The sequence below is a fragment of the Pantherophis guttatus genome, chromosome 1, assembly GCF_059756535.1.
Source record: "Pantherophis guttatus breed Tessera chromosome 1, ASM5975653v1, whole genome shotgun sequence".
In the NCBI taxonomy this organism is placed as follows: Eukaryota; Metazoa; Chordata; class Lepidosauria; order Squamata; family Colubridae; genus Pantherophis; species Pantherophis guttatus.
Window position 1 is genome coordinate 117,249,202 of NC_142063.1, and position 21,926 is coordinate 117,271,127.

General features: G+C 36.9%; 1 protein-coding gene across 2 annotated transcripts in view; it reads left to right on the forward strand.

The window, feature by feature from the left end:
- Positions 1-1,090: 1,090 nt before the first annotated feature.
- The window catches only part of NUP160 (nucleoporin 160), a 38,849-nt gene continuing 18,013 nt past the window's right edge, over positions 1,091-21,926 (forward strand). Inside the window, exons 1-16 of one of the 2 annotated variants that reach the window (XM_034433822.3) lie at positions 1,091-1,285; positions 1,441-1,549; positions 4,233-4,443; positions 5,465-5,687; positions 7,530-7,614; positions 8,512-8,626; positions 9,614-9,772; positions 10,536-10,634; positions 10,873-10,970; positions 12,305-12,389; positions 13,979-14,047; positions 15,578-15,661; positions 16,497-16,667; positions 17,258-17,357; positions 19,036-19,201; positions 21,796-21,923. In XM_034433822.3, coding sequence (XP_034289713.2) covers positions 1,183-1,285; positions 1,441-1,549; positions 4,233-4,443; positions 5,465-5,687; positions 7,530-7,614; positions 8,512-8,626; positions 9,614-9,772; positions 10,536-10,634; positions 10,873-10,970; positions 12,305-12,389; positions 13,979-14,047; positions 15,578-15,661; positions 16,497-16,667; positions 17,258-17,357; positions 19,036-19,201; positions 21,796-21,923 — 2,005 coding nt within the window. In that variant the 5' untranslated portion in view covers positions 1,091-1,182. The remainder of the gene's footprint in view (positions 1,286-1,440; positions 1,550-4,232; positions 4,444-5,464; positions 5,688-7,529; positions 7,615-8,511; positions 8,627-9,613; positions 9,773-10,535; positions 10,635-10,872; positions 10,971-12,304; positions 12,390-13,978; positions 14,048-15,577; positions 15,662-16,496; positions 16,668-17,257; positions 17,358-19,035; positions 19,202-21,795; positions 21,924-21,926) is intronic. The other variant, XM_034433825.3, reaches the window with a different exon arrangement.

Sequence of the window (21,926 nt, forward strand, 5' to 3'; positions counted from 1 at the left end):
GGCACAAGCCTTGTTTCAAGCAGTGATGCTTTCTTACATTGTCTTAATGTAATTCCACACCAGTATACTTTGTGAAAACATTTTTCTTTAAAAAGGCGCTACAATACTGAATTAAATAGGGTTCTATTTCATTCAAATATATCGAAGTGCTAATGCCCTCTAGGGACACAGCCTAGGATTATCCAATACTGCTTGAAAATCAGTAAACTGCAACCACTGCCAATTCATCCAAGACAATTCATCCAAGATTCATTGCTTCTTGTCCTGCCTTCTTCTTTGGAGAATAGATTGACCTCCTCTTCTTTGTGGCAGCCCCTTAGATAGTGGAACATTGCTATCATGTCACCCTTGATTCTTCTTTTCATTAAATTTGCTAGACATACCCAGTTCCTGTAATCCTTCTTCATCATTGGCATCCTTTGGTCTCGAGACACTATGGAATCGTGCTCTAGAAAGAGGTCCTAAAACAGCATCTAGTGTGACTAAAAAGGCCAATTCAAGAGTGGCAATCCCTTCCACCCTGAGGGCAGATACATTCTGTCCCCTGCCCAGCCCCCAGATTTCGCTGGTTCCTGGACTGCCTCTTTACCTCAGCCTGCCGAACAAGTGATAGGCAACATCTTAGTCTAAAACAGAGGTCTTCAAACTTGACAGCTTTAAGTCTTGTGGACTTCAACTCCCAGAATTCTCCAGCCAGCATATTCTGGCTGGAGAATTCTGGGACTTGAAGTCCACAAGTCTTAAAGCTGCCAAGTTTGAAGACCTCTGGTCTAAAACAAAACAAAGATCCAACTCCATTTAATGAGTGCAATTCCATAAAAAAAAAGACAAATTACACTCAAATACAAACTACACTGCTTTCAATAGACAGATCAGTGAACAGCCTTTAATTGGGGGGTGGGGGACGGGCGACGGCGCTTTCCATGTCAACATTCGTCCAAGGAGATTTCATCTTTGCAACTTAAGGATGGTTAGACCAAGTGGAAGACCACCTAGCATAGCCATTCTTCAAATCCGAGCAGACCAATAAGCGGCCACCGATTTCTGGAGAAAACGTTCCGCTCAGCGCCTCCCGCAATGCACCGCGAAGGGCGCCTCCGTCCGCCGCGCGCCCTCCCTCCCTCCCTCCCTCCCTCCCTCCCGTCCCGTGAGCCTTTGTGGAACCGCGCGCGGGAAGAGAAGATGGCGGCAGCGGTGGGCCTGGCCGAGAGGGGCTATTTGGAGCTCGGTGGGGCGGAGCGGAGCGCGCGGCACGGCCTCCGCGAACTCGTCTTCAGCCTCCCAGGTGGGGGTGGGGGGAAGAGACACCCCCCGGCGGGGCCTAGACGGGGCGGGGTTGCCGCGCGGGTGGTCCTTCGCGTGACATACATGCACGCACATAGAGCATCCATGCAGGCGCGCGGGGACTGACGATCCGCCTCCCTTGTCCGTCTTTTGCAGGTGGCGGCGCCTCCCCGTCGGCCGTGCGGTATCCTGACAGCGCTGGCGGGTTTTGGTACCAAGAGAACGCGCAGCTGGGCTCGGTGACTAGAAACCGGTTTATTCATTGGTGAGTGATCCGAGGTAGTATAGAACCGTAGAGCTGGAAGGGATCTTGGAGGTCTTCTAGTCCAACCCTCCTGCCCAAGACAGGAGCCCTTATTCCATCCCGGACAAATGGTTGTCCAATCTTTTCATAAAAACTTCCAGCGGTGGTGCATCCGCAGGTCCAGGAGGCAAGCGGTTCCATTGACTAACGGTCCCTTTACTCCCGCCTAGGAGCCCTGAGCTAGAAAGATTTAGATCTGCTGCATCCTGTTTGGGCTAAGCTTCCACTTTGACATTGACATTGTTTGGTTCCTTTGGTTCTTATCTTTGTCTTAGTGGGAATGTGAGTTGGCTGTTGTCTTCTCTTTTGCTGCCTTAGTATGTCAAAATTCCTTGTCTCTGGAAGTTCAGGTTAGCAGCCCCTTCCTTCCTGCCAGTTTATAAAGCTATTAAAACAATACTTTCCCAACATGGTTTTAGATGGATACAATTATCTGATAGTCGTTTGGGATGTCTGTTATACAGGTGAAACTCGAAAAATTAGAAAATCGTGCAAAAGTTCATTTATTTCAGTAATGCAACTTAGTTTTTCATAAACTAATATATGAGATAGACTCATTACATGCAAAGCGAGATAGTTCAAGCCTTGATTTGTCATAATTTTGATGATTATGGCTTACAGCTCATGAAAGCCCAAAAATTCACAATCTCAGAAAATTAGAATATTACATGAAATCAATAAAACAAGGATTGTACATAGAACAATATCAGACCTCTGAAAAGTATAAGCATGCCTATGTACTCAGTACTTGGTTTGGGCCCCTTTTGCATCAATTACTGCCTCAATGCGGCATGGCATGAATGCTATCAGCCTGTGGCACTGCTGAGGTGTTATGGAAGACCAAGATGCTTCAATAGCGGCCTTCAGCTCTTCTGCATTGTTCGGTCTCATGTCTCTCATTTTTTTCTTTGCAATGCCCCATAGATTCTCTATGGGGTTCAGGTCAGGCGAGTTTGCTGGCCAATCAAGCACAGTAATCCCATGGTCATTGAACCAGGTTTTGGTACTTTTGGCAGTGTGGGCAGGTGCCAAGTTCTGTTGGAAAATGAAGTCAGCATCCCCATAAAGCTCGTCTGCGGAAGGAAGCATGAAGTGCTCCAAAATCTCCTGTAGACGGCTGCATTGTCAAGCACAGTGGACCAACACCAGCAGATGACATGGCTCCCCAAATCAACACAGACTGTGGAAACTTCACACTGGACTTCAAGCATCTTGTAGTGTGTGCCTCTCCATTCTTCCTCCAGACTCTGGGTCCTTGGTTTCAAAATTATGACAAATCAAGGCTTGAACTATCTCGCTTTGCATGTAATGAGTCTATCTCATATATTAGTTTCACCTTTTAAATTGGATTACTAAAATAAATGAACTTTTGCACAATATTCTAATTTTTTGAGTTTCACCTGTATGTCTGCCTTTTGGCTTTTGGTCTGTATTGATATACTCTTGTATGCTGCCTAGACTGCAGTTTGGAGAAGTTTAAAAGAGTTAAATAATTTGGAATTTATCGTCTCCATTTTATTTGTGGAAAAAAATAGTATTTTGAATAATTGGTTATAAAATGAAATAACTTTCATGAAGACATTGGTAGCATGAATGCCCCTTAGAAATCTGGACATTATACATTAGAGTTGACTTTCTAGAAAAACAACATTGAGCTGAATTTATAAGCATGACATGTTTTACGTGTTTAATGAAGTAAACTATAACAGAATAAAGACTTCCCCATATGTCCTCTTACTTTCTTGTGAGATTGGTCAATAGGTACAGAATTTAAATATTATCACAAGCTATCATCATTCTGCTTTCTCTGATTTGTGAAATGGAAAAGAAGCAATAGCAATTTGAAGTGAGGAATAATTCAATTTGCTTCCATCATTTCCACTTAGGCAATGCTGGATAAACACATTAAATGTTTCCAGGCAATCTGGGTTCATAGGTAATACAGTCCCTTAAAAGTGCCAGTAAATTCACATCAGCCGACAAATTCAGTTATAAATAAACATGTATTGAGAAGAAAATTAAAAACAAATTGGAAAAGAAAAATAACTGAAAGTTATAAAAGTAAATAAGTAGTTGGTTTTGCTTGAACCACGTACTGAAATAAGAAAGAACAATCTAGTAGACTTATTCAGGACTTCAATTAGAAAGTATTTCGTGCACTGGAATTAACTGGGTTCAGGCAGGAATATAAAGTAAAAAGTAGAAATTAAACTGAAAGACATGTTTGATTGTATGTTATTCAATTTAGACAACTTTGGTTGACAGTTGCTTTCTGGCCTGTGGGCAACATACAAATCAACAGGAGAAGGGCTAGCAGTGGGCAATTAATTTAATTATCTTACTTAAGTAAAAGTAAACAGTGAAAAGAGTTGGCAGTTTTCCCTATCAAATGGATCTGTTTATTTGTAAAGAGATGCTAGCTGAGAAGTAGGAAAAGGAAGAATCACTCAACCAACTCAGAAACATAATAGTCAATCAGGACCAGGCACTGCCGCACAAGTCAAGGGGTCTTGGGGTCATGAGTTGATCATATTGGATCAGGGATGCCAGGAACAGTGGATGTATGTCCCCAAACAGAAAATATTGGCATTAGTTGTTTACTATTTGTGTGAACTTGCTATGTGCATTTTGTTTCTTTTTGCAGGGCAACCTCAGGTGGGACACTAGAACTGGTAGAGGAGTCCCTTGATATAAACCTTTTGAACAATGCCGTTCAGCTCAGATTTCAGAATTGTAATCTCTTGCCACAAGGAGTACATATCTTTGAGACACAAAATCATGTTGTTATATTGGTTTCAACCAATCAGACAGTACATAGATTGATGTTACCTCATCCAGCTCGGATGTATAGGCATGTAAGTAATCTATTTTAATATATATCTATTTAAAAAACTTCCAAGATTATTAAATTAGAGACAAAATTATTTTAGTTGAAGAAATCAAATCACAGATTTGTTTGCCTCTGTTTTTTTCCTGCATACCACTTCACCATCATAATATATTAATTCCTGTCCCATCCAAATCATGGTACTTATTTGAAGAATCATATAAACTGAGCCCTTTTTAGTTGGCTGTTGAATGTATTTCATGTACAATAAAATTATTAACATAACTTCTTATTCTGGGGATAAATTTGAATGGATTAGAACATGCAAGTTGCACAATTTAAGCTGCTAATGATAGAATGGTATGATGGTGAGGAAGTCCATTGATTAGTGAGAGAATATGTATTTGGTTTGTGTCAGACATCAATTTCTGGTTTTAATCTGTCAGATTTTAGAGTTAGATAATTTTGACATTTTCTGCTGAGATTAAGAGAGAGTTAGTCTTTGGATTTGCACAAAGTGATAACTATCTATAGCTGAGTTAGCTGACTATAATGTGAAAACCATATTGTGATGTAGGCGTGCCTAAACTGCGGCTTGTACTTTTGTTTGATTGTAATTTTACCTAATTCATCTGTAGTTACGTAGTCTGAATCTGGACAGGAAAATCAATACGTGATATTCTATAATTTCAAGTACATATATAGAAACAGGAATACCCTCAAAATATAAAAACTTTTATAAAGAGAAAATAACGAACGTGATCTCAGCAGACTAATGCCTAAAGGTGAGATACTAAGAGGAGTAGAACAAGAATGGTCAAAATGTATCTGGTGTGATTTGCCCTCCTGAAAAAAGTTTGCTGAATAGGCTACTTAACATGGGGTAGCTACTATGAGAAAATGCTTTTCTAATTTACTTTCAGATTTTCAATTTTTAAAATACTTTTTATACAATAGGAATATTAATAGAAAAGTCATTTTACTATTTTTCTTCTTCTATTTTATACTTTCTTGCTGATAATTTTATCCCTGGTCGTTTTTTTTTTAAGGAGCTGATAACAGAAAGTCAAATGCAGTCGGTTTTCACAGATATTGGAAAACTTCATTTTAGAGACCCTTTGAACTACTGTGTGATCCCCACAGTTCCTGGATTGTCACCTAGTTCCACTGCTTCAGCAGCTTGGCTTACTAGTGATGGAGGGTCCCTCTTTGCCCTGCCATCTGCTTCTGGTGGGATTTTTGTCCTTAACCTGCCACCTTATGATGCTCGTGGTAAGTGTATGCAATTATAAAAAGGCAGGTGATTCAAAGGATACAGAGAAAAGGGCGTCTGTTGGAATGTTGTAGCTGGCTGTGCTTCCTGCAGCAGTTAAATTGCTGCCCTGCTCACTATCATAAATATGATACAGGCAGCGGTGGGTTGCTCCCGGTTTGCACCAGTTCGCAAGAACTGGTAGTAAAAATTTGTAATAGTTCGGAGAACTGGTAATAACATTGGCTGGCCATGCCCCCGAACCGGTCCCTGGCCCGGTCGCCACTTGCTTACCTCACCCACCTCATCAGAGGCTTTTTTTTTTTAACTTTTAAAAGCATTTTTTCTACAACCTCTTCGGCCGAAAAAATGCTTTTAAAAGTTAAAAAAAAAAGCCTCTGATGATTGCGTGGCTCAGCTGAGATCGTCAGAGGCTTTTAAAAGCATTTTTTTCTGCAACCTCTTAAGGTTGTAGAAAAAATGTTTTTAAAAGTTAAAAAAAAAAAAGTTGGCCATGCCTACCCAGTCACATTACCTCCCCACCAAGCCACGCCCGCAAAATAAGCCACGCCCACAGAACCGGTAGTAAAAAAATTTAGAACCCACCCCTGGATATAGGTAATCCTTGGGTCATATGACACTTGGCAACTGACACCTATTTATGACAGTTGCAGTGTCATGGGATCAGGTGATCACTTTTTACGATCTTCTGACAAAATCAACAGGGAAGCCAAATTCACTTAATAACCCTGTTACTAACTTAACAACTGCAGTGATTCACGTAACAACTGGGGCAAGAACGGTCGTAAAATGGTGCAAAACTCACTTAACTATCTTGCTTAGCAATGGAAATTTTGAGCTCAGTTGTGATTGTAAATTGAGGACTACCTATATAAACATTCTATTTCAAGTTACAGGTAGTCCTCAACTTGCAACTGTTTGTTTAGTGGCCATTCAAAGTTACAACAGCACTGAAAAAAATGACGTGGGACTGTTTTTCACATGACCATTGCAGCATCCCTGTCATATGATCGACATTTGGATACTTGGCAACTGGTGTGAATTTTTGATGGTTCCAGTTTCTGACAAGCAAAGCCAATAGGGAACCAGATTCATTTAACCATGTTACTAACCTAACAACTGCAGTGATTCACTTAACAATTGTGGCAAGAAAGGTCATTAAATGGGTTAAAACTCACTTAACAATTGTCTTGCTAGCAACAGAAATGTTGGGTTCAATTGTCATACGTTGAGGACTATCTGCACATTTCTCTCAGAAATTCGATTTTGTAGTGAACCTTACAGCAATTTTAAACATATTTTAATATATAGAAGACAGAAATGGGTTCTAATATCAGATTTTAAAAAGTGATGTAGCAAAGCAGTTCAGCTGAGAGAAGTAGAAGCATTCAGTTTGGAACTAATACAGGTGCCACTTTGCAGGTGTAATTTCCTAAATGTCACTTTCATTCTCTTCTGACTTTCCCTTTATATTCTTTTAGATTTACACCGTTTCAAGTACAAAACTTAGTAAAATGTCCCATTTTGAAGGCAAAACAGGATCAAAATAAAACATTACAATTAATGTTGATGTTAAATGAAAAGTGATTTAAAACTGATTTAAATTAAAAATTCATTCTGATTAATTATTTTAGGAAATAAAGAATGACCTTGCCTTTGCTTAGACCACCAGCAGAATCTTATATAAGTTCTAATTATCCACAATTAATAAATCAACTAAGTAATAAATTTGTTTTAAATGCCTTTCTGTAGAATTCACTGAAGACTATTTGATTTAATTGCATCTTTTTTATATTGTCAGATTTAAACAATTGCTAAAATTATTTTCTTATTTTTTTTAGAGATGCCTTCAACTTCATTTGTGGAGTTGAAACAGAGTTCAGTCATGCAGCGCCTGCTTACAGGTTGGATGCCAACTGCCATCAGGCTAGTATTATGATGATAAGCAGTTAAGGCTTATAATTAGAGTTTAATTAGAACTCTTAAAGCTTACACAGCAACAAATAGAGTAATTGGAATTGGCATTGGAATGAATGAAACATGGAAGGGAAATCGAGAACCTGGGTCTGGAGAGGGAAAGATTAGCAGATAATCAAAGAAAAGTTGAAAAAAACAAAGCGGAAGGAGAGAGACTAAAGGCACCCAATTGTACAGAAAAAGGGTACCTCTCACTTTGTAATTAGCTCTGTTCCCAATAGCAATGAATTCCTTGTGGTGCTGAAGACAGGTTTTCAAAAAAGATGGCTACCTTTCTACACAAGAAAGCGGAGTTGTGAGAATAATAGTAGACTGTATTGAAAAATGCGGCATGAAATTGTAATCAGTTCCTGCTTGATTATTTTGGAGTTTAAACTTCTGCAGGTTGTTCACTATAGTATTGCACTTTATGATTATTTTGAAGTTTTATGTATGGCACTGTAGTAGTACTGCCCTTCATGATTCATTTGACGTTTTAGGCATTTAGGTTTTATAATATTTTTTCTTCTGAAAGAAGAACTGCTGCAAAGAAAAGACTTATAAACAGTGCTTCTTCAGCTAAGTTCAACTTAAAATGCCATGTTTGGTCAATACTCAATTAAGATGTCAATAATAATTAAGTTGTTAATAATTATAATAATTATTATTAGTTGTTAGTAATTATTGACATTTCAATAAAGATGTCATTTATACCTCACTAATGAAGTTCAATAGTGTTCCAGTTAGTCATTACTGTGATAGAGCAGTTCTAATGTTACATATGGAAAAAACTGTCATGCAGAATCATTGATTTTTCCTTAGTGCTTGCTTCTGTATTTATTATTGTTATTGTTACTGTTTTTACAGAGGGGATCAAAATCCTTCAGATCTTCCTGTTAGCTTATCTGTCCACTGTCGTGAACATGATGCGCTTCTCTTTGCGCTCTACCAAGATCATAAACTTCGGATGTGGTCTTATAAAGTGAGTAATGTTTTATTTTTTGTTTGTTAATTAATTCTTAATATACTAACCAATTGGTAATCATCAAAGTGGTTTGTGTCATCTTGGCTCTTTGATCTACACCCCCAATGGACACACTTGCTCACCTCAAGTTTCACGAGTTTGGACAAACCATAAAGCACAATGAGCTTTATAGTTCAGTCAGGCTTTAGGAATGAGCTGTTGGCTTTCAGGGACTAATGCTCTTCCTGTTACAGATTCAAGGGTTCTACACTGAAATTATTTGATACAGAGTGCAGTCATATTCTCTACCTCTTTTACTGCATTGTGAGAGGCTTTGTTGTAAGCATTGCGAGCGTGAATTGAGTTCAGAATCATGGTACATTTTCATTATCCAGCAGAACCTGTAGGCCAACCAGGAAAAAAATGCTACTCCTTTCTCTCATTGCACCTCCAATCCTCTATGTCCTGAAAAATCTGATGAAAGATTTGAGGGATCTCTTAGAATAGTTGGGTAGATAATACTGGGATGAAAATGATGAAGATAAAGTTGGACGAGGAGGAGAAAGAGAGGAGGAGGAGGAAGGGGAAGAAAGAAGAGGAGGACGAGGAAGAAAAAGTAGTAGTAGTAGCAGCCGCCGCCGCAGTAGTAGTAGTAATTACAATAAAGCAAATAAAGAAATTATTGGCCCAAAATGTCTCTTCCCTCCCTTCTTTCTGCCAATTGAGTGTTCTCGGTAGTATTGATACTAACTTCACAAAAATACCCCCAGACCTGTTATGTTAGCAACAGGTCTGTTATGTTATGTTATGTTATCTGCTTCTGTTTCTTAAAAACAGAAGCAGATATGTAAAGTCTGAAAATACACTGTAGTAAATTACTATCAAATCTGTGATGAGCTGTGGAAAATTAAACAGAATAAATTATCTCTCCAGTGTCTCAGTGCTGTGTTTATAATTGTATTTAAAGATGTTTGCTTTTTATTTGCTCATCTAACATCTTAACAGAATCAAATGTGCCTGATGGTGGCTGACATGTTGGAATTTGTTCCTGTAAATAAAGATTTGAGACTTATTGGTGGAAGTGGACACAGATTACAACTGGCATATTCTGAGTCATTGGGGCTTTATATTGGTGTATACTTGCATGCACCCAGACAAGGACAGGTAACTGAAATTTTGTATTTGGATAATACAAGATGTATTTTATTGAAACTAAAATAAAATACTAAAATACTGTTTCTATGATAATTTATAATTTCAGACTATTTGGCAAAGGCAGTTTACAACTATATATACTTTGTTTTGGAAGCTGAGATAATAAACAAAGCTTAAAATGCTGATCATTTCAACTGTTACTTGTTTTAAACATGGACAATTATGTAACATTGATGCACATTAAAGATATAAAGATTATACACATGAAGTATGTTTAGAACAGTGATTTTCAATCTTGGCAGATCTGTGGACTTCAACTCCCAGAATTCCACAGCCAGCATGCTGTCTGGGGAATTCTGAGAGTTGAAGTGTACACATCTTCAAGCTGCTAGGGTTGAGAAACATTGCCTTAAATATTGAGAATTCATTGAGTAGCACAAATGTCTTATCTCTAAAGTAAAATATTTTCAATTAACTTCAGATACAGAATTGTTGTATTGTCTGAGGTTTCCCATTTGTGGTTCACTCCTCAGCGACTTCAAGTCCTGCCAATATGCCCATACAGAGAGCCAAATTCTCCTTTCTATCTACAGGGAAAAATTACATAATTGCTGAGAGTTGTTCTTCATTCTGTAGTTACTAGAATATCTGATATACATGGCATGTAATTATCTTGATTTTCTAGAATTAAAAAAAAAAGGGTAAGGATATGGTAAGAATTCATTTTCATTTTTATTTGTACTAATTGCAGACCTTTTTTCCTCCCCTGCAGTTCTGTGTCTTCCAGTTGGTCAGCACAGAGAGTCATCGCTATAGTCTTGATCACATATCATCATTGTTCACATCTCAGGTTGGAACTGGTAACACTCAGGTCAATGAAGTCAAATGGGTTTCAGATAAAAATAAATACATAGGTCATGGGTAATCCTCTTCAGGCTGAAAAGGCTTAAATACAGCTATCTTACCTTCCCTCTTACTTGAGCATGGATAATGCGATGAAAAATTATATATATAATCCTTCTAGATTCAATCAGTAGATTCTACATTGTTAACATAATACTGTTTTTATAATTCATTTGTTGTTTTAATCTATTTACATTTTTATTTAGGAGACACTTATTGATTTTGCTTTAACTACTTCTGAGATCTGGGCACTTTGGCATGATGATGAAAATCAAACTACTGTGAAATACATCAATTTTGAACAGTAAGTTTTATTCCCTTCAGCTGTTAATCTGCTCAATATGTTTCTTTAAAACAAGCTTCAGTGTTGATTATTTTATTGAAAAAGTTTCAGAATAAATACATTTGTGTGCCAGAGTACTAGAAGATGATAACATTGAACCAAAAGTTGTTATTCTCTGCACTTTTGAAGCTTTAGAATAGGATTAGATTACATAGCCCTGAGAGATTGTTCTCTATTACCCGAGTTTATAATGGTCTTGTTAACTAGGCAGGAGAAAGCATTCCCAAATAAGGCTTTAGACGGAAGATACTCACCATTTCAATTTCTAACAATGTTTATAAGGTGTAAGGGAAGCCCAGTAGCACTAATAGCAATAGCACTTAGACTCACATACCGCTTCACAGTGCTTTACAGCCCTCTCTAAGCGGTATTGCCTCCAACAATCTGGGTCCTCATTTTACCAACCTCAGAAGGATGGAAGGCTGAGTCAACCTTGAGCCTCGTGAGATTTGAATTGCCAAATTGCAGGCAGTCAGCAGGAGTAGCCTGCAGTACTGCACTCTAACCACTCTAAGCACTGTGCCACTGTGGCTCAATAATAATCGATTATAGGTAGTCCGTGATTTACAACTGTTTGTTTAGTGATAATTCAAACTTACAACAGCACTGAAAAAAATGACTTATGACAGTTTTTCACACTTTTGGCTTTTGCAGCATCTCCATGCTCACATGATCAAAATTTGGCATGTATTTATGACAATTACAGTGTCTGGGATCATGTGATCATCTTTTGTGACCTGGCAAGCAATCTCAATGGGGAAGTCACGTTCACTTAACAACCACATTACTAACTTAAAGCTGCAGCGATTCACTTAACAACTGTGGCAAGGAAAGTGATAAAATGTGGCAAAACGTATTTAACAACTGTCTTAGCAACAGAAATTTGGGGCTCAATTGTGGTTATAAGTCAAGGACTACCTGTGTGTTTCTGATTAGTGTTTTGCTTTGCAGCTAAACTGCCTCTTGGATTATTTCCTATTAAATGGTTCTTAAATCAGCAAGAAACCTAGTGGGCACCAGGGGAATTGTTGGCTAGTGTACCAATGCCAGGATGGGAAGTCAGGGGCTTGCCCAAGAGTGTGTACCACTGGATTAATAGAAAAACTTGACAATGTATGCCCACAGAAGAAAAGACTGTTATAACAGCATAGCAAAACATATCTGCTTGTTTTCTAGAATATGTGATGGCATTGAATTGAAAAAGGGACAAAGTGTTGAAATATGATGATTATCTGGAACATAGTCTTTTTGTGTGTGTGTATTTATATGACTGAAATAATCTAGTCTTGTTTTAGCAATGTTGCTGGTCAGTGGAACCAAGTTTCTGTTCAGCCCCTGCCAGCTGAAGAAGTGAATATACGAGATGACCAGGATCCCAGGGTAAATAAACCTATGAATTAAGTATGGGTATAGTACAGCTGTATTTATCTTACTTGTACTGTAAATGTATGTGTAATATAATAGAAGTCTTCCAGTTTGAACAATGAATTTGAATGCCAGAGGTTATGATAGAAATAAGATCAACAAATAAATCTGGTTTCCAGTACATTTCCTTTAGATATATTGCTTTTATAGGCCCCAGGTAGTCCATGATTTATGGCATGTGATACCAGAACTTCCATCAGTAAAGAGTGCAATTGCATCACTTAGTGACAGTAATCCCAGTCCCAGTTGCCAGCCTTAACTGAATCCCACCATCATTGGGGAATGTAACTTCCTGCTGCACTAACCAAGTTGATGGAAAAGCTGACAGGAAGTTTCATGCCCCAGATTGGCAGGCAGATAAGTGGCTGCTACTCTGTGGGAGAGCAAGGAGTGCTCATAGTTGTGGGGCAGGGAAGGGAGGGAATGAGGGTTGGGAGGGTGCACAAAAGGTGCAGGTCGGGAGAGGGGCACAAGGGGTATGTGAAGGAAAAGGTCAGGCAAGGTGCAAGAGGGTGCACAATAGGAATGGGTAGAGTGCAGCTTGTGTGATGGCTGGGCAAGATGTGAAGGAGGTATGGGATTAGTGATGAGTGGGTCAGGAGGGTTGCAAGGGTGTGTGTGAGAATGCAAGCAGGAGGGTGTAATGGAGGTGTGTGATGGATTGGGGAAGATGTGTGGCAGTGCACAAGTAGCTGGTGTGAGCACAGAAGGCATGGGAGAAGGTGTGGGGAACACTCCAGCAACTTATAACCTTTCCTGCTAGCTTTCCCATTGATTTTCTGGGGAAGCCAGCAGAGAAAGTTGCAAATGGTGATCATGTGCTTGTGGGGCATTGCAGTGGGTCCAAAGTGCAATCCGGATGCCAGGAACCCCAGTTGTGATCATGTGATTGCAGGGATGCTGGGATACCAGAAATCTGAGGATGGTCATAACCCCTATTTGTTCAGCACCATGGTAACTTTGAAAAGTCACTGAACAAAATGGTTGTATATCAAGAACAATGTGTATTTGGAAAGATTGGGCATTTGTTACTCCAAATGTGTTAAATATCAAAATACTAACAGTGATTTACATCATTTGAAAAAGGACATAATCATGCACATTTAATGCAATTTAATCTAAATTTAAATGCCTTATCTATCTACTTTGGATTCAGTAGATTTGTCTATTATTTCAGAACAGGGGTGTCAAACTCGCATTGTCACATTGATGTATTGTGACTTTTTTCCCCTTCACTAAAACGGGTGTGGCCAGCGTGTGATGCATCTGGCCTGCAGGCCACGACTTTGATACCCCGGTCCAGAAAGACGTGGCCATTGCATCAAAATTTTGCCAAATGAGGAAAAGTTGAATTAATGTCTGTTAAAATGAGAATTACTGTATTTGTTATGGCTGTTGATATTCCAATTGTCCCCAGATTTCAGAGCCTGCGGAGCATCATGCCACTCACACAATTTTAGTGCAAGAAAATAGCATCACACCTTAGTTTTTAAAAAATCATATACATCTATTGAATTGATACCAATTATAATGATTCTTTACAGGAAACATTTACAGAAGCTATCTTCCTACCCGGTCAGTTCACAAATGCAGCTTTGCTTAAAGCTTTACAGGTGAGTATCAGTCATTATTTATTAGGGAATTTGTCCTAACTAAGCAAAATTTAAAAAACAAAATTTAAAAAGCCAATTAACATCTTTTTTTTTGACACAAAATGTTGGATTGCAGCCAAAGAACATAATAATTTTCTCCAGTTCATAATTCTTAATGATCTATTAGTGTCATCTGAAAAGCGCATTCTCTTGGATAGCAGTTGATAAGGCTAAATTTGAAGCATAAACCACAGTATTAACTTACAGGATCTTATCATACTGGTCAACAAGTCACAATATGTAATATTAGTAGGTAGAAGCATTTTTAAACCTGGTTTCCATTGTGCGTTGAAATGTAATACATCCCGTTTCATAATTTTAGAAAATTAAAATATTAGCTAATATTTGATAAAGAGGCATGTTTAAATCTTTTTTCCAAGTAAGTAATTTGCCCTAAACAAGTTAGCATATTCTCTCCAATTAACATTTAGTAGTCATAAGTGGTAGGAATTCACTTCTGTATTCACCGGTGTCTGAAGAAATATGTTCTTAAATACTCTGTTCTTTGAAAAATGTTGATATATTATGAGGAGGCACTTGAATTAAAAATGAAAGATTATTGATCAGATGAATTATTTATATACCTGTAAAACAGTTTAATGTAGAAAATATAGTAAAAGTATTGTAATAGAATAGGATTTGTTTGAAGAAAAACTGCTTGATGATCTAACATTTTCTTCTCAGAGAGGCAGGAAATCAAAATAAGGTTACTACAGAATTTAAGTATTAATAGAAATACCATATGATAGCTACATCCAAATAGTTTTATAATTTAAGAAATCACTTGTTAACAATATGCAGTGTTTGGAGTGACAAGGGAAATATTAGTATGTTGATAATAACAAAAGAATGCACAAGAACAGGAAATCATATTGTTAAGTTTCACACAAAGAAACTGATGAAATCAAGTGTAGACAGTGCTCTGCTTGATTGGAAGTGAAGTCCTTGGTACTTTCTGAGCTTGACTAGAAGTGAAATACATTTCATACTACAGATACTTTAGATATATTTAATAATTTACGGTCCAAGATGAAACACTATAGTAATATAGATTGGAAGCCACAAATGGACTTGAGGGACATGCCTCTAGTTAAAGGTATTTATTAAGGCAACAGTATAAGCATGGTTTGGTGACACTGGAAGACTAACATTGTTATTGTATCAGATTTTGGAAGAAAATTAGAAGCAAGAAAATGTAATCTGCTCATGGGAATGGCATTTTAATTAAATAAGACTGATGTTCATTATCAAGTTAATGAATCAGCTCCAAAGTCTGATGTGATCAAAACTTGGTTCAGTGCTCATCTAAACCTTTTTAAACTAATGATTTGCCTTCTTTCTTTTCCTTCCTTCCTTCCTTCCTTCCTTCCTTCCTTCCTTCCTTCCTTCCTTCCTTCCTTTTCTTTCTTTCTGAAAGGAAAATGTATGAAATTGTGACATGTAAGATTAAACAGTGTAACACTCTTTTTCTCTCTATATATATATTTGTAGATATTTTCTCAAGAAGCTGAGAGGTACAAAGACCTGTCATGGGATGAACTGAAAAAAGAAATTACTATTGCTCTAGAAGATGAGGTAAGATTAGATTTATTTCTGTTTTAAAGAATCATTCCAGTTATTTTTAACTCTTGGCTGCTTATCGAGTGGGATGGTAGGGGAAGAGTTGCTGTTCAGCCACATTTCTCCTCTAATCATTTTATGACTCTGATATGCAAACAGTGTGTTATGTCACACATGATGCTAAACCTATCATTTTAACAATGTGGACATTTTATAATAGTCTAGTCTACATACTGTATAATGCTAAGTGAATGGATTATTTCATACACAATGCTAAACCAGATTATGGTTTACTGTTATGTGTTTGAACCAGCCAATTATTTTGAAGCCTCATCTTTTTTGTTGTTCTTGCTTAGTATAAGAAATAATAAAAATAATTTTATTTTTTGGTTAAGAGTAATTAGACCACTGTAGTGAAGTTTGATCCGGTTTGTGAAATGCTAGCTGTAGCTATTAATAGAAATGACAATAGTCTGGGTTCACTGGTTTCTTACATAAAGAAGTCTTTCTAATGAGGATAAATTTAAGAATAATTGGTTAATAGCAATAGCACTTATATCGCTTCACAGTGCTTTACAGCCTCTCTAAGCGGTTTACAGTGTCAGCATATTGCCAACAACAATCTGGGTCCTCATTTTACTGACCTCGGAAGGGTGGAAGGCTAGGTCAACCAATGAGAATCAAACTGCCAAACCGCTGGCACCCAGCAGTCAGCAGAAATAGGCTGCAGTACTGTGTTCTAACCACTGTGCCACCGTGGCTCTCTTTTAATTAATGGTATTAAAGTGCCAAGTGTCATTTGATAAATGATAGGTAGTAAATTATTTTATTTCTCCCCCCCTTCTCCCAGTTCCAGGGCAACGTGACAGAATATGAATTTTCACATGAAGAATTCAGACAATTACAAATAGAATTCTGGTCAAAATTCTACGCCTACTGCCTTCAGTATCAGGAAGAACTTTCACGACCACTTGCACTTCTCTTGAATCAGTATACCAATATGGTGTGTCTACTAAAAAAGGTAAGAACTTGACTATATTATAAATAAATTGATAAAAAATTGATGCTTTATAAGCTTATAAAAGAACATAATGATCCCATACTTTATTGCGATATTGAAACAATATCTTTAAGTTTCTACAAAATACTTGCAAATCTACATTTATTTAGTAAACATTCAGGTGATCTAAGAATAGAATTCCCTGATCATACATTTTAGATATTTTTTCTTTAGAAAAAATATTTTCTTTATTTTTTCAATAGAGTGGCCTTGACTTTATTGTTTTTTATTTTGTATTAATCTTCTCCACTCCCCCAAATAAATGGGACAATCCATAATTTTAAAAAGTTCCAGGAAATCATGGAAAGTTTATTTGATTGTTTTCCTCATAGTTCAGTTGTTTACCTTTATTTGCTACTAATATTTTCAAAGCATATTTTAAGACTAAGAATATGGATAACCATCCTGACTGCAGGTATTTGCTTTGTAGTTTGCACAGATACAGTTTATATTTGTGGTTATATTTTAGTTACCTGTATGATTTGAAATTAGAACAAATCGTTGTTTTCTGCTCTTTAAAACTAAGTAGAGGGTTTGTTTGTTTCCCACAGGGTTATTTTTCCTTTCTTGTGCCATGCTCCTTAATGGATCATCTTTATCTCTTGCCTGATGAACAACTGATTAATGAAGTTGAAAGTGCTGGCTTAGATGGTAATAGAGATGGAGCTTACATTTTGTCTTACAGTGTTATTTCAGTTCTGCTAATGGTTTCAGCATCTATTTACTACTGTGATTTTCAAAATTATAATATGTATTTAGCTTTGCAGAAGAAAAAAAAACCCAGCCAAGTCTCTTGTCTCCTCATTCCCCACATTTATTCCAGGAGAAGATTTTCCATTTTCCATATTAATTTTTGTGCTGTTTATTAATTTTGTTCTAACAAAAGGAAGGCTGAATAATGTAATCTAGAGCTTAGAAAAAATATTTTAAAATAATAACTGGATAATATCTCTTCAAAATCTTTATTTCAATACTCTAAATCAGGCGTGTCAAACTCTATTTCATTGAGGACTTCATCAGAGTTGTGTTTGACCTTGGGGGGGGGGGGAAGGGTGTGTGTGGCCAGCTTGATGTCACTTGTGTCGGGGGCGCTTCTGGTGGTCCGAGCGCTCTGCCAGAGAAAATGGGCTCCTGAGCTCCGTTTTTGGCTGCGACGGCCTCCTGAAACCCTATGCCAGCAAAAATGGAGCTCCGTTTCTGCTGGCAGAAGTACTGCAGGCTGGTCCTTTGCTGTTTGCAGGGTGGCCCCGCGGGCCAAATCTAAGCACTTGAGTTTGACACCCCTGCTCTAAATAAAAATATTTTTCCAGGAATAGCAAAGCTGATCCCAGTACTTTACAAGCAATAGAAATGTTATTTCTCTTGCCTTCCTGCAGATAGTCCTTGTCTTACAACCACAATTGGGTCCAGAATTTTAGTTGGAAGTAATTGTGATTGTTAAGCGGATAGCCAGATTCATTTAACTACCACGTTCCTAACTTAACAACTGCCATGAATCACTTAAGAAATGTGGCAAGAAAGATAGTAAAATGGGACAAAATTCACTTAACGAATTCTCACTTATCAACAGAAATGTAGGTCTCAGTTGTGGCCGTAAGTCAAGGACTACCTGTAATCTTTATTATAAAGGATGGGGTGTTTTTTTCAGACAGCTATCCTTCAGATTTATTATTTTTTATTTGCTTGGTTTTGTTCTTGAGTTTTCCTCTAAAGCAAAGTGATATATTTTTTTATCCTTGTGAACTTCTTTCAGATTTTCCCCCTTTTAGGTTTGTTCTTTATATTTTCCAAGAGAATGTGGACACTATACTTAATACTCTACTTCTCTTGTTTGTCCAGACAGGGAACCAAGAGAGGGGATGTTGTTGGAGTATCTTTCATTGTCTTCCAATATTTATTTAATGTTTCCCTTTCCAGTATTTCTGGATTTCTGCCTGTTTTTGGAGCTACTTTTTCGTCATCCTGGTGCCATGATGATCTGTTTTTGGCTATTGTCTAATTTAAACCAGATAGATAAAACTTTTACAATCAGACCTAGATTTTTCTCTCCATTTTCAAGAGATTAAAATATACTGTGCCTGAGCATTTAGAAGCAGTTATCTCAAATCTGCTTGAAAATGGATAATGGCAAGATTGAGTTGATGTACGCAAAATGTACTGTCTCTCACATCATACAACATAGAATATTGAGAAACATATTTCATCTTATTTGGGGTTTTATTTGACTTATCAAGTGAAAGGAACCTTAGCATTTTATGCCTGTTTAGAATGCACTACAAAAAAGCTGCTTTCCTTTTCGTAAATTCTGAAGATAATCTCCTTGTTGCAGAATCTGATTTTTCTCATGATCTTCTGAGTCTTCTTCAGTGCCTTCGATTAATTGGAGAATCTGTTTCTGTGGAAATGGCACTGACAATGGAAATGGCTTGCTTCCGTCTCCAGTCTCCAGAGAGAGCTGCTGAACAGATCCTTAAAGACTTGATTGCTAATGACACGTAAGCCTGGATTTTGAGCTGCATGTGCATATAAAGATTGATTTGCTCATTTCCTTTGCAGCATTGAACTGATTAGATGCATTTACACATCTCTTGAGGGTATTTATTTTGACCCTGACTACCAATGGCTTAATTATGTTATGCTTGGAGTGTTGTAATATATTCTGAGTATTCAGAATCTTGACCTTGACCAGAATGCCATGGAGGCTATTGATCAGTCTGATTATAAAAGTCATCCAATACCACCCTGCCAACAATTCTTTAGCTGCTGGTCTTTTTTCAGGGTGAACTCAAAATGTTAATTATGATCTACATATCTCTCCATAAATTGGAACTTTGCTATTTGAAACATCTTCCAAAATGAATCAGGAGTTTTTGGAGATACTATCTTTTGGTTTGCTACTCTTAGGGATACATTTATGGGGAAGCCAAAGAAGCAATCTTGAAGGCTACTCCTAGAATTGTTTAAGGCATGTCAGGCTTAGTATTTTATTAATTTTTTCTCAAAAGCAAGTTCGCCATTCAAAGAAAGTGTTTTTATATTTATTTGAATCCTGTTGTATTTTTATTTATAGTTTGAAAGTTTATTTTGCACTTAAAGAAGTCTTGAATGCTCTTTTTCATGGCAGTGCAGGATGTAGTAATTCTCTCAAGTCCTTAGAACAAGGAATAATAATAATAATAATAATAATAATAATAATAATAATAATAATAATAATAATAATAATAATAAAATTTATATGTTGTCTGACTTCCATCAACCGTGGGGGTCGAAGGCAGTTTTTGAGTAGTTCGAGGCTTTAGCTGAACTTCCTGATTTTTTAGAGGGACACAGTAATATAACAATAACATTCTAAGGATGTGGCTGAAAAATGACAACCTTTTTTTTTGAAGTTTCTAGTTGAGTGTGTCATGAGAAATATAAAAGAAAGTTGAATATGTGGTAAAATAATAAGAGAATGAATAGGTAATGAATGAATGTAATTGAATGAGTGACCAATATATTGAGTTTGATTAGGAATTCATGAAGATCAACCATAAAACAAATGTACGGGGGGGAAAAGAATGACTTGAGAAAAGTGGGAAGAGAGAAAATTCTGATTGAATGGGATTAATAAATTCTCAAAGAGAAAGAAGCAGTAAGTTTATAATTGAAAAATATTTTAATTGGTATATGGATGTAGTGGAATGATGTTTGCAAAGACAGAAAAGTATGAGGAGAGATAATGAATAACATTTCCATTCCTGCTTTTAATTCCTGTGACTTACTCTTTCTTACTCTTTCTGCACTTTTGTTATGTTGCTTGTCTTGAAAGGGAATAGTATAATTGACATGTATTTAAACTTTTATCATGTTTAAGAATAGGAATGGCAAGAAACCCTGAGAAGCAAACTATTCCATTCTACCATTAAATCTTGCTGAAACCCCCCAAGTGACTTGAAATTGCATAGAGAAATTTCAGCCATTTTGCTGCTGAATTTCAGTGCCATGAGTGAGGGGTTTGGAAGCTGTAATAGGTATTCTGTGGGGGGGATGAGTAGTACAGTTTATACTTTCATTGCAAATAGCCATTTGTCATTATATCTATTTACATCTTCCTAACATCTTATCCAGGCAATTTTAACTTGCAGTTTTGTTCCTTTTTCATGAAGAAAAAAGATTACAGAATGAATGATTATGAATGATGAATGGTTACAGAAACTTCTGTCACTAACCTACTACTGCACCTTTGTTTAACTTTCAATTACTGGTTATTTTCTAGTTATGAAGGCAGACTGGAAAGAAGTAATGTATATTTCAGAATGTACAGCTAATGAAATGACATTGGGCTTTTTCCCTTCAGAAAGCAGAGGCAGTTAAGTTGATGCCTCTTGCTGTAAAAAGCAATCTTCCAGTTTTAAGGTTTCACTTCTTTAGGCCTTAATCAGCTCTTCCCAAAGAACTGAAAGATTTGAGTTTTGCTTTTAAAAAAACTTCGTAAGTTTGCCTTAGGCTCACCTGTTTGATCAGACAATTGAATCACTAGGTTTCTAAGAGAATAGCATAGCAGTTTGTTTTGTGTTAAAACCTTGCATTAAATTTCTAGACTCCCTCAAGCATGAAATCTGCCGCATAGATTCACAATTGAACTATAGGTGTGGTGACTATATTTTCTTGAAAAACTAAAGGACAAACCTGAAAAGAGGGCAAATTTGGAATAGGTTCATAAGGATAAAAATTGTTTTAGATGTATAACTGCTTTACAAAGGAAAATTCAAGAGCAAAACCAAGAAAATAAATAAATAAATAAATAAATCTAAAGGGCACATTTCTGAAGTAAAGGACTGTCCTTTATAATAAAGGACACATGGTCCCTGTAAACTATATGTCCTGTGTGAAATTAATAATCTGCACTTGACAAACAGTATATGTCTTGACAATCACTACAGAACTAATTAGTTTCAGAATAATGTGTTAAGCAAGTATCAACCTATGAGATATCAAGAATCACTGAGAAATAGTAATATGCCACAAAATTACTTCACTTTCATAATCTATAATCGCTCAATAATCTCTCAATTCATCTTAATTAAATGTTATTTATTTTTTGCAGAGAAAATATGATGGAAGATATTCACAGCAAACTACAAGAAATAAAAAATCCAGTTAATGCTATTGGGATGCTTATCCGGGAAATGGACTATGAAACAGATGTTGAGATGGATAGAGGATTCAGTCCTGGTG